The following is a 16,820-nucleotide window of genomic DNA, read 5'->3' on the forward strand; positions in this document are numbered from 1 at the left end:
AACATAGAGTCGTAGAGAGATAGCACAGTGGTCCATGTAAATCAGTTTAAAAATATCAATGGAAGTCGAAAAAAGTAAACAATTGAAATTTACATATAAAGATACCTAACATGAGTCCCTCAAAGCACTATATATGCAAAATGTAAGAATAAGTTACCATATAAATGCCCAGTAGCTCCAACGTACGTTTTGTCAGGTGGCTTTCTCAAGGATTCACTCTATTCTTACACCCTTACTCTGTTCTTACACTATTGCTGTGTTTTTTTCACTCTCTTACTCTGTTCTTAAAATTTCTTTTACTCATTCTTTTACTCTATTACACTATGACTCTGTTCTTACACTATCACTCTCTTCTTACACTCTATCTTACACTATTATTCTGTTCTTACAGTTAATCTGTTCTTACACTGTCTCTTACTCACACTCTTACTCTTTTCTTACACTCTTACTCTTTTCATACACTATTTCTCTGTTTTTACACTCGTATTCTGTTCTTACACTCTCGCTTACTCACACTCTTACTCTGTTCTTACACTCGTATTCTGTTCTTACACTCTCGCTTACTCACACTCTTACTCTGTTCTTACACTCTTATTCTGTTCTTACACTCTCGCTTACTCACACTCTTACTCTGCTCTTACACTCGTATTCTGTTCTTACACTCTCTCTTACTCACACTCTTACTCTGTTCTTACACTCTTATTCTGTTCTTACACTCTCGCTTACTCACACTCTTACTCTGTTCTTACACTCGTATTCTGTTCTTACACTCTCTCTTACTCACACTCTTACTCTGTTCTTACACTCGTATCCTGTTCTCACACTCTTACTCTGTTCTCACACTCTTACTCTGTTCTTACACTCTTATTCTGTTCTTACACTCTCGCTTACTCACACTCTTATTCTGTTCTTACAATCTCACTTACTCACACTCTTACTCTGTTCTTACACTTTTACTCTGTTCTTAAACTCTTATTCTGTTCTTACACTCTCTCTTACTCACACTCTTACTCTGTTCTTACACTCTTATTCTGTTCTTACACTCTCGCTTACTCTCACTCTTACTCTGTTCTTACACTCTTACTCTGTTCTTAAACTCTTATTCTGTTCTTACACTCTCTCTTACTCACACTCTTACTCTGTTCTTACACTCTTATTCTGTTCTTACACTCTCTCTTACTCACACTCTTACTCTGTTCTTATACTCGTATTCTGTTCTTACACTCTCTCTTACTCACACTCTTACTCTGTTCTTACACTCTTATTCTGTTCTTACACTCTCTCTTACTCACACTCTTACTCTGTTCTTATACTCGTATTCTGTTCTTACACTCTCTCTTACTCACACTTTTACTCTGTTCTTACACTCTTACTCTGTTCTTACACTCTCTCTTACTCACACTCTTACTCTGTTCTTACACTCTTATTCTGTTCTTACACTCTCGCTTACGCTCACTTTTACTCTGTTCTTACACTCGTATTCTGTTCTTACACTCTCGCTTACTCACACTCTTACTCTGTTCTTACACTCTTACTCTTTTCATACACTATTTCTCTGTTTTTACACTCGTATTCTGTTCTTACACTCTCGCTTACTCACACTCTTATTCTGTTCTTACACTCGTATTCTGTTCTTACACTCTCTTACTCACACTCTTACTCTGTTCTTACACTCGTATTCTGTTCTTACACTCTCTCTTACTCACACTCTTACTCTGTTCTCACACTCTTACTCTGTTCTTACACTCTTATTCTGTTCTTACACTCTCTCTTACTCACACTCTTATTCTGTTCTTACACTCTCTCTTACTCACACTCTTATTCTGTTCTTACACTCTCTCTTACTCACACTCATATTCTGTTCTTACACTCTCTCTTACTCTTACTCACACTCATATTCTGTTCTTACACTCTCTCTTACTCACACTCTTATTCTGTTCTTACACTGTCTCTTACTCACACTCTTACTCTGTTCTTACACTCTTATTCTGTTCTTACACTCTCTCTTACTCACACTCTTACTCTGTTCTTACACTCTTATTCTGTTCTTACACTCTCTCTTACTCTCACTCTTGCTCTTTTCTTACACTCTCTCTTACTCTGTTCTCTCACTATTACTCTGCTTACGCTATCACTTCCGTTCTTATACTATCACTCTGTTCTTACACTCTCACTTACTCACATTCTTATTCTGTTCTTACACTCTTACTCTATTCTTACACTCTTATTCTGTTCTTACACTCTCACTTACACTATTACTCTGTTCTTAAACTCTTGTTCTGTTCTTACACTCTCTCTTACTCTCACTCTTACTCTTTTCTTACACTCTCTTTTACTCTGTTCTCTCACTATTACTCTGCTTACACTATCACTTCCGTTCTTATACTATCACTCTGTTCTTACACTCTTTTCTACTCACACTCTTACTCTGTTCTTACACTCTTACTCTGTTATTACGCTCTCTTTGTTTTCCACTTTATAACGCATTTTCTCCCCTCTTTTATTTCACATTTTATATGAAATGTACTGCATTCTTCTGCTCGTTTAATCTCTTCTTATTACTTTTGTGCTCCTCCTATATCACCCCCATTTTCCCTGTCTCCCCAGGCTCTCTCAGTGGCACAGACCGTTTTGACATGAAGATGGCCGTTATATCAGAGCACCTGGGTCTAAGTTGGGCCGGTGAGCTTACACACCAACACTGGAAGACTTATGCCCTTCATGTTCATAATAAGCCATACTATATCATTGTGGAGGCAGCATCTGTTCTCCACATAAACAATTAATCAAGAGACTAAGCATATTGTCACAGTGTCCTTGTCATTGGGGCAGAGGAAAAAACACATCCATATCACTTACTATGCATTCCTATTCAGCATTTTTGTTTTGTTTGTTTTTTTCCTATTTTTGTGGATGTTCACAGTTGCTATAGCATAGGCATGGTGTCAGCAGTGTTTTATAAATTTGGTGGAATCAAAGAGCACCCCCTACTGGCCATACGGGGCATTACGAGACGCATTACTATGCTTTATTTACCGCATTACCTCAAGTTGCCATTTTATCAAGATTTTGCTAGCAAAGAATAATAATATACCAGTGTTGCCACATTGCTTTGTTTTCTGTTACGTCATTTACTCATAACCACATTTTTGGGACCAGTTGCTGTAATCAAATAATTTTCTTTTAGCTTATCACATATGGTTGCTTGCCATCACATATATATGAATACAGTGATGTTAGATTGTTGTTTTTCAGAAGTGCTTGGAGTAATACATTGTTCTGACATCCTGCGGGTGTAGAATAAATGTAGGTATAGGATGAGAGCTTCGCAATTATAGTATTTTACGTGGATGGAGTTGGTTGTGTGCACCCTTTAAAAAATTTTAATAAGAAATTAGTTCCTTCTAGTGTGCCCCTTTATGGTGTGTGCAGATGAAGCTTTTAAAAGATGAGAAAAAGATGAGTTTCAAGTGTCAAACATTTCATGAAAGGCTCCTACCTTAGTGCGTGTCAATATCACTTATAAAGAAAAACTCAGGCAAACCCGATGAGTTTTTCAACTAGAAGATGCTTCAGGAAACTTGCATTTTTTTCCCATTTGTGTCTTTTTTTGTTCGTTTTTCTGAGCATTTTTAGATGTTTTTTGTTTCCCGCTGACTTTTTTTTTGGATGGTTTTCCCATGATTTTTGTGAAGTCTTTTTTTTACTGTTATTTTCCTGTCGTTTTTCACTTTATTGAATAATGAAGAAACCGCTAGTACCATATTTTTTAAGCAGAAGTAATACAAAATGCTCTAAGAAAACATTTTCTGCTTTCCCATTGACTTGTACTATAAAGTACAGAGCGTCTTCTGAGCAGAAAGACAAATGGCCATGTTAATTCTTTTAGCTTGCCATTTTTGGAAACCTAAGGTGATTGAAAGAGGTTTAAAAGCCTGAACATACTGAGAGCAAGATGTTATTACGTGCAAATGGATATGATCATTCTTTTTAGCATTTTCTGATTTTTTCAGGCAGTTGGGGAGGCGGAATCCGCCTGTAACAGATGTCCTGTCCACATATCAAATAGGGTATGTCCTGTCCACCTATCAAATAGGGTATGTCCTGTCCACTTATCAAATAGGGTATGTCCTGTCCACTTATCAAATAGGGTATGTCCTGTCCACTTATCAAAAAGGGTATGTCCTGTGCGCATACTCAAAAGGGTATGTCCTGTGTGTATACCCAAAAGGATATGTCCTGTGCGTATACTCAAAAGGATATATCCTGTGCGTATACTCAAAAGGGTATGTCCTGTGCTTATACCCAAAAGGGCGTGTCCTGTGTGTATACCCAAAAGGCTATGTCCTGTGTGTATACCCAATAGGGCGTGTCCTGTGCGTATACCCAAAAGGGTATGTCCTGTGCATATACCCAAAAGGCGATGTCCTGTGTGTATACCCAAAAGGCTATGTCCTGTGCGTATACCCAAAAGGGCGTGTCCTGTGCGTATACCCAAAAGGCTATGTCCTGTGTGTATACCCAATAGGGCGTGTCCTGTGCATATACCCAAAAGGGTATGTCCTGTGCATATACCCAAAAGGCTATGTCCTGTGCGTATACCCAATAGGGCGTGTCCTGTGCGTATACCCAAAAGGGTATGTCCTGTGCATATACCCAAAAGGATATGTCCTGTGCATATACCCAAAAGGGTATGTCCTGTGCGTATACCCAAAAGGGCGTGTCCTGTGTGTATACCCAAAAGGGTATGTCCTGTGCGGATACCCAAAAGGCTATGTCCTGTGTGTATACCCAAAAGGGTGTGTCCTGTGCGTATACCCAAAAGGCTATGTCCTGTGTGTATACCCAAAAGGGTATGTCCTGTGCGTATACCATAAGGGTATGTCCTGTGCGTATACCATAAGGGTATGTCCTGTGCGTATACCCAAAAGGCTATGTCCTGTGTGTATACCCAAAAGGGCGTGTCCTGTGCGTATATCCAAAAGGCTATGTCCTGTGTGTATACCCAAAAGGGTATGTCCTGTGCGGATACCCAAAAGGCTATGTCCTGTGTGTATACCCAAAAGGGCGTGTCCTGTGCGTATACCCAAAAAGGGTATGACCTGTGCTTATACCCAAAAGGCTATGTCCTGTGTGTATACCCAAAAGGGTATGTCCTGTGCATATACCCAAAAGGCTATGTCCTGTGTGTATACCCAAAAGGGCGTGTCCTGTGCATATTCTCAAAAGGGTATGTCCTGTGCATATACCCAAAAGGCTATGTCCTGTGTGTATACCCAATAGAGCGTGTCCTGTGCGTATACCCAAAAGGGTATGTCCTGTGCATATACCCAAAAGGCTATGTCCTGTGTGTATACCCAAAAGGCTATGTCCTGTGTGTATACCCAAAAGGCTATGTCCTGTGTGTATACCCAATAGGGCGTGTCCTGTGCGTATACCCAAAGGGCGTGTCCTGTGCGTATACCCAAAAGGGCGTGTCCTGTGCGTATATCCAAAAGGGTATGTCCTGTGCGTATACCCAAAAGTCATGTCCTGTACCCATACCAAAAAGGGTATGTCCAGTGAGCATACTTAATAGGGGATTTTCTTTGTGTATACCCAAAAGGGCGTGTCCTATACCCATACCGAAATGGGTATGTCCTGTGTGTATACCTGAAAGGATATGTCCTGTGCGTATATCCAAAAGGTATATCCTCTGTGCATACTCCAAACTGTATGTCCTGTGCGTATACCAAAAGGAGTCTCAGGACTGGCTCTATCAGGATCCATAGGAAACGTACTAATAATGCATATGCATTTTTACCTTCAGATTTTCTGCATCTAATGCAATTTTATGGGGAGAATAAATCTCAGCGTACCCGCAAGAGAAATTGACATGTTGCAGATTTCAAACACGCAGTTTATGCAAGCTAAAAAAAAAATGGGTATGAGATTTCTTTAAATCCCTTCCACTTTCCTGGAAACATAAGACGCTGAATTGTTTTTCACAGCCTAAACCTCATTGTAGGAACGTACCCTGAGGTGCAGATCTGTGCCAGTGACATCAGCAATCTTGCACAGGCGACGCCATGATGGCATCTGGGGCATTGATCTTTTTTTTTTTAAGAGGGTATGTTCAGGGGTCACTAATAATTGTTAAGGGACCACCCAAAACACTATTGTTAAGGAGGCACTCAGGAGGCATTATTAATTAAGGGGGCACACTTTATAAGAGGACAGCTGTAGCGAATAAAGGGCACTCAGATTAAGGGGCACAGTTCCTTAATAAGAGACACTCAGGCCATTACTCCTCTTTAAGGGGGCTCCTTATAGGTAGCACTCAGGCATAATACTTTATAAGGGGGCGCACAGATTTTTTCACTAAGAGGCATAACTGGTACAGGTGAAGCTAGGCCTTAGCAGGCCCGAATGGATAATCTACCCCGACCACTGTATATACCACAAGTCATTCATGGATCCACCATCCACAACTTTTTTTTTAGACTTTTTTTATTATATTCATTTCTTGTTCTTTTTATCATGTTTTTTTATATAATTTTTTTAAATAACTTTTTATTTTGTTACATTAATATCATAGTTTTTTGTGTGTTTTAGAAACTAATCCATCTACCCATGAGGCGTAAATGCTGTTTTTTTCTCAGCTTTTTTTTGTATGGAAAATCCATTGCATTTAAAGAGGTCCCGTCACCAGGTCGAAAGTAGCCAGCTTTTACTCTTATTTTATTCCCACTTCTCCCCTAAGTATTCCGTATTTTATTTTTCTTAAATCCGCCATATTGTCCCAGAGATATTGACTTTATTATTTAGTGCTAATCATTTTGGTCTTTACTAAGGAGGCGTGGCTCGCGGGATTATCCGGGGGCGTGTCTTTTGGCTGCTCTGCATAATTACTCTTTGAGTCACGCCCCCACTATTGGCGCTAAATAAACAAATCCAATCTCTGGAACCTTATGGCGGATTTAAGAAAAACAAAAAGCGACATACTCAGGGGAGCGACGTGATAAAGTGACAGCAGAATGGGCCGCATTTGACCCAGTGAAAGTTGCTCTTTAAGACTTCACGCAAAAGGGATATGATTTGTGATTGAATGATGTGCTTTTAAGTTCTGCTTTAAAAACGGCATTAAAATCACGGTATAAAATCTGTAAAAAGAAACGCAATAAACAGATTGCACATTTTGATGTGGAAACCTGTAAAAAAAATGTGCAGAAACAATACACAAGGGTCATAAATCCCCAATACATTTAGGGTACGTTTAACCATCATTTTAATTTTTAGTTCATATCTCATCAGAAAAATCTTCATTTTTCTCCTTTCGATTTGATCTTCCACTCGCTATTCAGGGGTAAAATTTGTATTCAGTGATGACAGATTTTCACATTACAGAGATAGGCGATGACAGTTGGTGCTTATAAGGTTTTATGGAGGGGAGAAGCTAGAGGTCGACAGAGACATTCCGCTGCAAGTTCTCCTTAAATATCAATTCTCTATAGAACTTCATGAGCACCAACTATCATTCATTGTAAAGTGCCGCGGAACATGTTGGCGCTATATAAATAAAAATTATTATTCAATTATTATCGGTTTCTGTAGATCATGTTGGATGTTACACAATGACCAGTGCATTGTAAAGTATTACCGTACTTTGTTGTGACGGTGGATGTGTCCTGTTCGCAGAGCTGGCGCGGGAGCTGCAGTTTGAGATGGACGACATCAATAGGATTAGAGTGGAGAATCCGAATTCACTCCTGGAGCAGAGCGCGGCGTTACTGCACCTCTGGGCATCGCGGCAAGGTTCCAACGCAAAGCGTACGTATGCACCGAACGGTGGTGGGCCGACGTTGGCATTTGCCAGCTGACAACTATTATCACACACAGGACATTATTAAGGGTCTAACAGGTAATTTGTCTATAACCCTTTAAATACTCCCCAACTTCTGGTGGCCCTTACTTACCTTGATTTACCAATGTCATAATGTCACATTTTGGGCCTATTACAACCTTACAATTAAGGTTTTATCACTAGGTGATTATCATGGCTGTGACTGTTGGTCTCATTAGCTCTGGTCCAACTCCGCCCCCTCCTGTGATAAGCAGCTCATTGTCTATGGACTATGTAGATACAGAGCATGGTGTGGGTGGGGTTAGCTTTATCAGCTCTGCTTCATGCTAAATCTAAAAACTCTGATTGTGTCAGAACCGCTTCACCCAGTAATCTAAGTAATACATTGTTGGAATCAGGGAATATTTGCTTACATCGTGCTGCTCTCAAATGAGGTAGCAAAATCCTGCTGACGGATTCCCTTCAAGAGGTCGGACAGACCCGACATACAGTTGGCGCCTTGTTTCAACATCCTGGATTGGAGAAAACTCCAAGTACAAGACTAAAACAACTTAGATGCCGTGGTTAATATCAAGCGCAGCATCTAAGGGGTGTGAATGAGGAACTGTAACTCCTTAAGCATGCCAACTTCAAGCGCGGGGTGCTAGTGGGTTGTTCTGGACTAAACAAAGGTCCCCAGGTCTGCCATCTTTGTATTTCTGCAAAATTCACTGTAATACAACAGTATTGCTGTGTATTACTTTGGCTCTGGGAAGATTGCATGGTCTACCTAGCAGGACTAAAAAGAAGAAAAAAAGAAAATGTTTAAAAAATATAGAAATATATATTTTTTCTCACATTAAAATTGCTTTCAGTAAAAAAAAAGCAATAAAAACAAATATATAATTGATATTACTATACTCCCAGTGAGCACCAGAAATTATGCCGAAATTGCTCGCCTTCAAAGGAATGGATGAAACAGTGATTGAAAATGTGTACGTAACCCACAAAGGTGCCAATAAAGCCTGCATCTTGGCAGAAAAATTGAAAAAAAACAAAAAACTATGGTTGGCAGAATACGACGACACAAAAACATAAAATACTATATACACCCCATAATCATCCTGACACGCAGAATAAAGGTCATTTAGACCACACAGTAAATGGAGGAAAATGGAGGAGTACCTATGATTTTAGGATTGTTTATCAATCATTGCGCCCGAAACCTGGAGTCTTTTACTATTCCTGGAAAGGAGCAAAAATAGCAAATGTAATTTCTGTGCGTCATTTTTTATTATTCTTCCAGTGGAAGACCTGTACACAGCCCTGCGAAACATAGACCGCAATGAGATCGTCACTATGCTGGAAGGTTCTGGTGGGCGTCAGAGCAGAAGCCTGAAGGGGGATCACCGGTATACCAACAGTGACGGATCCATATCCCCCTCTCAGAGGAACGGAACAGTCCCATGGGGGTCCTCACCAGGTAAGGGGCAAAGCATGTGATAAGACTTACTGTATGAACCTGGCGGATTCGTGTAATAAGCCTGGACAGCTTGTTTTATTAATTAGCACAGTGGTGGGCGACGGGCAGCCGGGAAGCACATGCACGTCTCGGGTGTCCACCCTGCGGCACCTGGCCTCCCTCTTCCTTCTTTTGTCTACTTTCTGTAAATTGTATTATATCTTATAACTCCCACAGTCTGTTTTTATTGAATACACATAATTCACATTAAAAAAAAAACAATTCTGGGGCATCTTTTATCACACCTGTATATTGTGCCATCCCTCTGGTATTCCTCCTGGAAATATAGGATTAAATTGACAAATGGGTGTTACCAGTCCCCTTCTCAGTAGGGTGTGTCCTACACAGTCTGACACCAAGCAGTGATTGGATAGGGTCAGATTCAGTAGAGACACACTACTAGCTGGTAACGCCCATTTACAAGAGGAATAACAGAGGGGTGTCAGAGTTTGATAAAAAAAAAAAGATCCTTCAGAAGTGGGGAATACAAAAATTTACTGAAGAAGAGAGAACATGTTTTTCCTACTGTATACATTTATGGTAAGACTATAATGCAGAGAGAGCACTTACTGGTAGAAGCACAATATTGTACTTAACCTGTGGACCGCAAAAGCTTTACTGGAGGCCCCCATAATGTGCTAGGTTGACTTCCATATGTTAAGAAGGAGGGCTTTGGTGCACCCTTGGTGCAGACAAAGGGCTCAGTGTACCCTTGGTGTGGCCATGGGCTCAGTGTACCCTTGGTGTGGCCATGGGCTCAGTGTACCCTTGGTGTGGCCACGGGTTCAGTGTACCCTTGGGTGCCACGGGCTCAGTGTGCCCTTGGTGTGGCCATGGGTTCAGTGTACCCTTGGTGTGGCCAAGGGCGCAGTGTACCCTTGGTGTAGCCAAGAGTTCAGTGTACCCGTCATGTAGCCAAGGACTCAGTGTACCCGTTGTGTAGCCAAGGGCTCAGTGTACCCTTGGTGTGGCCATGGGCTCAGTGTACCCTTGGTGTGGCCACGGGCTCAGTGTACCCTTGGTGCAGACAAAGGGCTCAGTGTACCCTTGGTGTGGCCATGGGCTCAGTGTACCCTTGGTGTGGCCAAGGGCGCAGTGTACCCTTGGTGTAACCAAGGGCTCAGTGTACCCGTCATGTAGCCAAGGACTCAGTGTACCCATTGTGTAGCGAAGGGTTCAGTGCACCCTTGGTGTAGCCAAGGGCTCAGTGCATTTTTCCACCCTCTTAATTACCATTGTCTGCTACTTCCCTTATGGTGATTGACAGTACCCATTTGAAGTGCAGTCTGATCTAAAATCCCAAGCTCTGCACATACTGACACTGAAGGAGCCGAGAGCACACAGTGTTTGGACTCAATCAGACGTTCAATTTTTTTCCACGTGCGAGAAAACAAAGGATTATTTTGAGCCGAGTTTGATATGTGTGTGGTTCAAGTGTCATTTGTTTTTCTTGTAAGTGGAGAGATAAAAAAAAATAGCAATTTTCCACCTTCCCCCTTCTTGGATGTCATCCATGTGTGGTTCAATTTTTTTCACGGACCCATTGATCAAAATTGAACACGTCTCCACGGCTTTCCGCAGACCAAAAAGGTCCGCAAAAATCACAGACATGTGAATGGCCCCACAGACTATCACAGAAACAAGCAAAATCCATGAAAAACATGGACAGCACTCATATGTGAAAACCAGATGTCTAATCGGATGTCTAAATAAGCCCTTAGTGTGTTCAGGAGTAATGTTATCCTCCTCCTGTGTGTGTCGGCCACTCGCTGCACACAAGATCACACAGCAGTAAGAGGCCGCTGCTGACAGGAGAGGGACAGGAGGACGCACACACACAAACACTAGACTATGTGTGTTCTCATCTCCCTCTCCTGTGTGTGTCGGCCACTCGCTGCACACAGGATCACACAGCAGTGAGAGGCCGCTGCTGACAGGAGAGGAAGAGGAGAACGCACACACACAAACATTAGACTATGTGCGTTCTCATCTCCCTCTCCTGTGTGTGTCGGCCACTCGCTGCACACAGGATCACACAGCAGTAAGAGGCCGCTGCTGACAGGAGAGGGACAGGAGGACGCACACACACAAACATTAGACTATGTGCGTTCTCATCTCCCTCTCCTGTGTGTGTCGGCCACTCGCTGCACACAGGATCACACAGCAGTAAGAGGCCGCTGCTGACAGGAGAGGGACAGGAGGACGCACACACACAAACATTAGACTATGTGCGTTCTCATCTCCCTCTCCTGTGTGTGTCGGCCACTCGCTGCACACAGGATCACACAGCAGTAAGAGGCCGCTGCTGACAGGAGAGGGACAGGAGGACGCACACACACAAACACTAGACTATGTGCGTTCTCATCTCCCTCTCCTGTGTGTGTCGGCCACTCGCTGCACACAGGATCACACAGCAGTGAGAGGCCGCTGCTGACAGGAGAGGAAGAGGAGAACGCACACACACAAACACTAGACTATGTGCGTTCTCATCTCCCTCTCCTGTGTGTGTCGGCCACTCGCTGCACACAGGATCACACAGCAGTGAGAGGCCGCTGCTGACAGGAGAGGAAGAGGAGAACGCACACACACAAACATTAGACTATGTGCGTTCTCATCTCCCTCTCCTGTGTGTGTCGGCCACTCGCTGCACACAGGATCACACAGCAGTAAGAGGCCGCTGCTGACAGGAGAGGGACAGGAGGACGCACACACACAAACATTAGACTATGTGCGTTCTCATCTCCCTCTCCTGTGTGTGTCGGCCACTCGCTGCACACAGGATCACACAGCAGTAAGAGGCCGCTGCTGACAGGAGAGGGACAGGTGGACGCACACACACAAACACTAGACTATGTGCGTTCTCATCTCCCTCTCCTGTGTGTGTCGGCCACTCGCTGCACACAGGATCACACAGCAGTAAGAGGCCGCTGCTGACAGGAGAGGGACAGGAGGACGCACACACACAAACACTAGACTATGTGCGTTCTCATCTCCCTCTCCTGTGTGTGTCGGCCACTCGCTGCACACAGGATCACACAGCAGTAAGAGGCCGCTGCTGACAGGAGAGGGACAGGAGGACGCACACACACAAACACTAGACTATGTGCGTTCTCATCTCCCTCTCCTGTGTGTGTCGGCCACTCGCTGCACACAGGATCACACAGCAGTAAGAGGCCGCTGCTGACAGGAGAGGGACAGGAGGACGCACACACACAAACACTAGACTATGTGCGTTCTCATCTCCCTCTCCTGTGTGTGTCGGCCACTCGCTGCACACAGGATCACACAGCAGTGAGAGGCCGCTGCTGACAGGAGAGGAAGAGGAGAACGCACACAGAAACACTAGACTATGTGCGTTCTCATCTCCCTCTCCTATTTGTAGCAGCTACTCGCTGCACACAGGATCACACAGCAGCCGGTGGAGAGGGAAATGGGTGCACGTACACACTGGCATTGTGCACATCCTTGTTCCTCTCTTGTCAGGATTGGTCACTCGCTGCTTTGCGAGCCTACATGTATCGAGCGGCCATTATACACATGACTGAGATGAGAACTCGGCCCTTGCACACACTGACACTGTGTATGCAGTCTCTTGGCTCCTGCAGTGTCAGTGTGTGTAGAGCTGGATATTTAAATAGGGAAGCGCTCCAAATCGAACCCTGTCCATCACAATAAGGGGAGGGATGGACCGTGATAGTTGGCCACACCAAGGGTGCACCGAAGACTCCTCATTTACATGTGTAATTAACCTGCTCTTATACAAAGCAAAATTATTAAAATCTACAGTACCGGTATGATTTTTATAGGGGTTATGTCTCCCATATGAATGTCTCAATAGTTCGATTTCAGTTTTGGGGGTGACAGACTCCCTTTAAAGGTGCCCTTATATAGAGGTGGGATCCTGCTAACTTGCAGCCGTGACAAGTTCTCATATAGTAAAATGTATGTGTGCTGTAAAAGACGTGAGGAGCATTGGAACAAAGGATCATGCACTTTGGATTTTGCATACTTTAGATTTTAATGTAATAATCCAAGGACGGTAATTACTATCAGCCTTGTGGTTACATCCCTCACGTGGGCCGTGGGCACAGAATGCATGGCGTCAGCACTAACACCTGTATCAGAGATGCATTCACCCAAACGTCTCCATTTCACAGTAAGGCCAGGTTCACGCATCCTGTGAACCCAACCTTAGGGCTATACTGACCACGGGAGCTCGGCTTCCTGCCTCCTCGTATAACCCATGATCGGTGTGATCCATGTCTGTCCCATCGTCTCATCCTTCCCACCCCTGAAGGAATACTGTGGAGTCTATGTGTGTACGTCTCACCCTTTCTCTCTCCTTTCTCTCACTTCTTTTCTGAGCCTCTTCGTTCACCTCTGACCTCCTCATGCTTCTGTTCTTCCTCTTTCAGTCAGGACCAGGTGCCCCTCCATCCTCAATCCCACCCTAAACCTGAGGGATGTATGTATTTCTGTGGCCTTTAATCAGTCACAATCTCTGTGTATCAATATACTACGCATGTTCCATGTACATATTTCTTTCCTTTGTACAATATTAGAAATCATGGCTGCTTTCTTCCATAAACAGTGCCACACGTGCCTGAAGGTTGTAGGTGGTATTGCGGCTCAATGGATCTGAGCTGCAATACTAGGCACAACTCATTTACAGGTATGGCATTGTGTCTGGAAGATAACAGTCATGTTTTTCTAATTCAGTGCAACCCCTTTAATGGATATGTTTTATTGTATTAGACTATTAGATACATCAAGCTGCAAACTTTTTTTTAGCTTACTTCTTATGCTTTGGACCTGTGAAGTGGATCTTTTGTCAGATTTCACAATATGAACTTCATGCATTATTATTTACAGCTTTTAGACCTGATGAGACTGGTGTACTCACTTTGATAATACATGTCAGAAAGACTTTATAATCCCTTGTGAAAGTTAAACTCCGCTCTGCCCACCTAGTCTGATTGACAGCTCCTTATAGTTCCTCCTCCCCATAATCTCTGTGCACCTAGCCTTATTAAAAATCTCCTCAGTGTTCCTCCTCCCTGTTACTGCTGAATCTCTGCCCACCTAGCCTGATTGAAATCTCCTCAGTGTTCCTCCTCCCTGCTACTGATGAATGTCTGTCCACCTAGCCTGATGGAAATCTCAGTGTTCCTCCTCCCTGCTACTGCTGAATCTCTGTCCACCTAGAGTGATTGATACCTCCTCAGTGTTCCTCCTCCCTGCTACTGCTGAATCTCTGTCCACCTAGCCTAATTCATACCTCCTCAGTGTTCCTCCTTCCTGCTACTGCTGAATCTGTCCACCTAGCCTGATTGATACCTCCTCAGTGTTCCTCCTTCCTGCTACTGCTGAATCTGTCCATCTAGCCTGATTGATACCTCCTCAGTGTTTCTCCTTTCTGCTACTGCTGAATCTCTGTCCACCTAGCCTGATTGATACCTCCTCAGTGTTCCTCCTCCCTACTACTACTGAATCTCTACCTACCTAGCCTGATTGATACCTCCTCAATGTTCCTCCTCCCTACTACTGAATCTCTACCTACCTAGCCTGATTGATACCTCCTCAGTGTTGCTCCTCCCTACTACTACTGAATCTCTGCCTACCTAGCCTGATTGATACCTCCTCAGTGTTCCTCCTCCCTACTACTACTGAATCTCTGCAACCTAGCCTGATTGATACCTCCTCAGTGTTCTTCCACTCTGCTACTGCTGAATCTCTGTCCACCTAGCCTGATTGATACCTCCTCAGTGTTCCTCCTTCCTACTACTACTGAATCTCTGCAACCTAGCCTGATTGATACCTCCTCAGTGTTCCTCCTTCCTGCTACTGCTGAATCTCTGTCCACCTAGCCTAATTCATACCTCCTCAGTGTTCCTCCTTCCTGCTATTGCTGAATCTCTGTCCACCTAGCCTGATTGATACCTCCTCAGTGTTCTCCCTCCCTGCTACTACTGAATCTCCGCCTACCTAGCCTGATTGCTACCTCCTCAGTGTTCCTCCTCCCTACTACTACTGAATCTCTGCCAACCTAGCCTGATTGATACCTCCTCAGTGTTCCTCCTTCCTGCTACTGCTGAATCTCTGTCCATCTAGCCTGATTGATACCTCCTCAGTGTTCCTCCTCCCTGCTACCACTGAATCTCTGCCTACCTAGCCTGATTGCTACCTCCTCAGTGTTCCTCCTCCCTACTACTACTGAATCTCTGCCTACCTAGCCTGATTGATGCCTCCTCAGTGTTCTTCCACTCTGCTACTGCTGAATCGCTGCCAACCTAGCCTGATTGATACCTCCTCAGTGTTCCTCCTCCCTACTACTTCTGAATCTCTGCCTACCTAGCCTGATTGATACCTACTCAGTGTTCCTCCTCCCTACTACTACTGAATCTCTGCCTACCTAGCCTGATTGATACCTCCTCAGTGTTCTTCCACTCTGCTACTGCTGAATCTCTGCCAACCTTACCCGACTGACAGCTCCTCGCTTCTACTTTCTAAAACTGCTCAGTACAAGCTGCAGCTGTCAGTCTGGCTGAGTGGAGAGTAATTGAATATACTTACAGCCATTCTGACTGGTATTTCAAGTAAGTATACCAGTCTTAAGGTCTTAGAGATTACCGTAATAAAGTTATGTATGAAGTTTATATTGTGAAATTTGGTGGCATATCCACTCTAATGGGGTTGTCCACATTTGGGGACTTCTTTTTTACTTAAATGCATATATTTGGAATTAAAACATATTTTTTGCAATTGAGATTCATTAAAAATGTCGCACCGTTTGGCTTGTAAAGGCTCGTTGTTTCCCATCAACTTCAACTTTGATGTGGTTTGTGGTCATAAATCAGCTTGGTGGAGCTCAGAAAAAAAGACAGATAAAAGAGTAACATCGAAATGAGCTCACTGATGGATTCTCTTTTAACTCATTCTGCATTCACAAATAAACAGGGTGACACAGAAGCTGTAGAAAGCAAATGGTGCAATTTTTTTTTAAATTAAAACCAACTGCAAAAATAGCTGCACATGCATGCATTTAAGTAAAAAAAAAAAAAGTCCCCAAAGATGGACAACACCTTTATATATAAAGCTAGGCCACATGCAAATGTGGTATCCTCGCATAACTAGCACAATTTCCTAGCAATTTATATGGGGGCTAAGCAAAGAATAGATACCTAGTTTTAGCAGTTAGTCCTCAAAATTCTACTAGAGGAGCCCAAAGGTCCCCTCTGTTATAATAGAGGACAGTAATGTAATAAATCCCAGGCTGGAGACAAGTACATAGCAATCTGTGTACCGCCTGCTGGTGGGACGGTCAGTAGAGCGGGGGACTGATGTGTTCTGTATATCTGTGATGCATGCGTGTCCGTGTGTCTTGTGGTGCACTTGTCGGTGCCTATAGCCTGTGGGTTGTAAAGCTTTGGCATAATGAAGGAGACGCCCTGGCGTTGTGCCAGTTATTTTTTTTTA

General features: G+C 43.5%; 1 protein-coding gene across 10 annotated transcripts in view; it reads left to right on the plus strand.

The window, feature by feature from the left end:
- Positions 1-16,820, plus strand: part of ANK1 (ankyrin 1) — a 422,616-nt gene that overhangs the window by 372,469 nt on the left and 33,327 nt on the right. For all 10 annotated transcript variants that reach the window (XM_069766914.1, XM_069766920.1, XM_069766918.1 and 7 more), the window contains 3 exons: positions 2,608-2,682; positions 7,678-7,809; positions 9,129-9,305. In XM_069766914.1, coding sequence (XP_069623015.1) covers positions 2,608-2,682; positions 7,678-7,809; positions 9,129-9,305 — 384 coding nt within the window. The remainder of the gene's footprint in view (positions 1-2,607; positions 2,683-7,677; positions 7,810-9,128; positions 9,306-16,820) is intronic.

The sequence above is a fragment of the Ranitomeya imitator genome, chromosome 4 (genome assembly GCF_032444005.1).
Source record: "Ranitomeya imitator isolate aRanImi1 chromosome 4, aRanImi1.pri, whole genome shotgun sequence".
Taxonomy (NCBI): domain Eukaryota; kingdom Metazoa; phylum Chordata; class Amphibia; order Anura; family Dendrobatidae; genus Ranitomeya; species Ranitomeya imitator.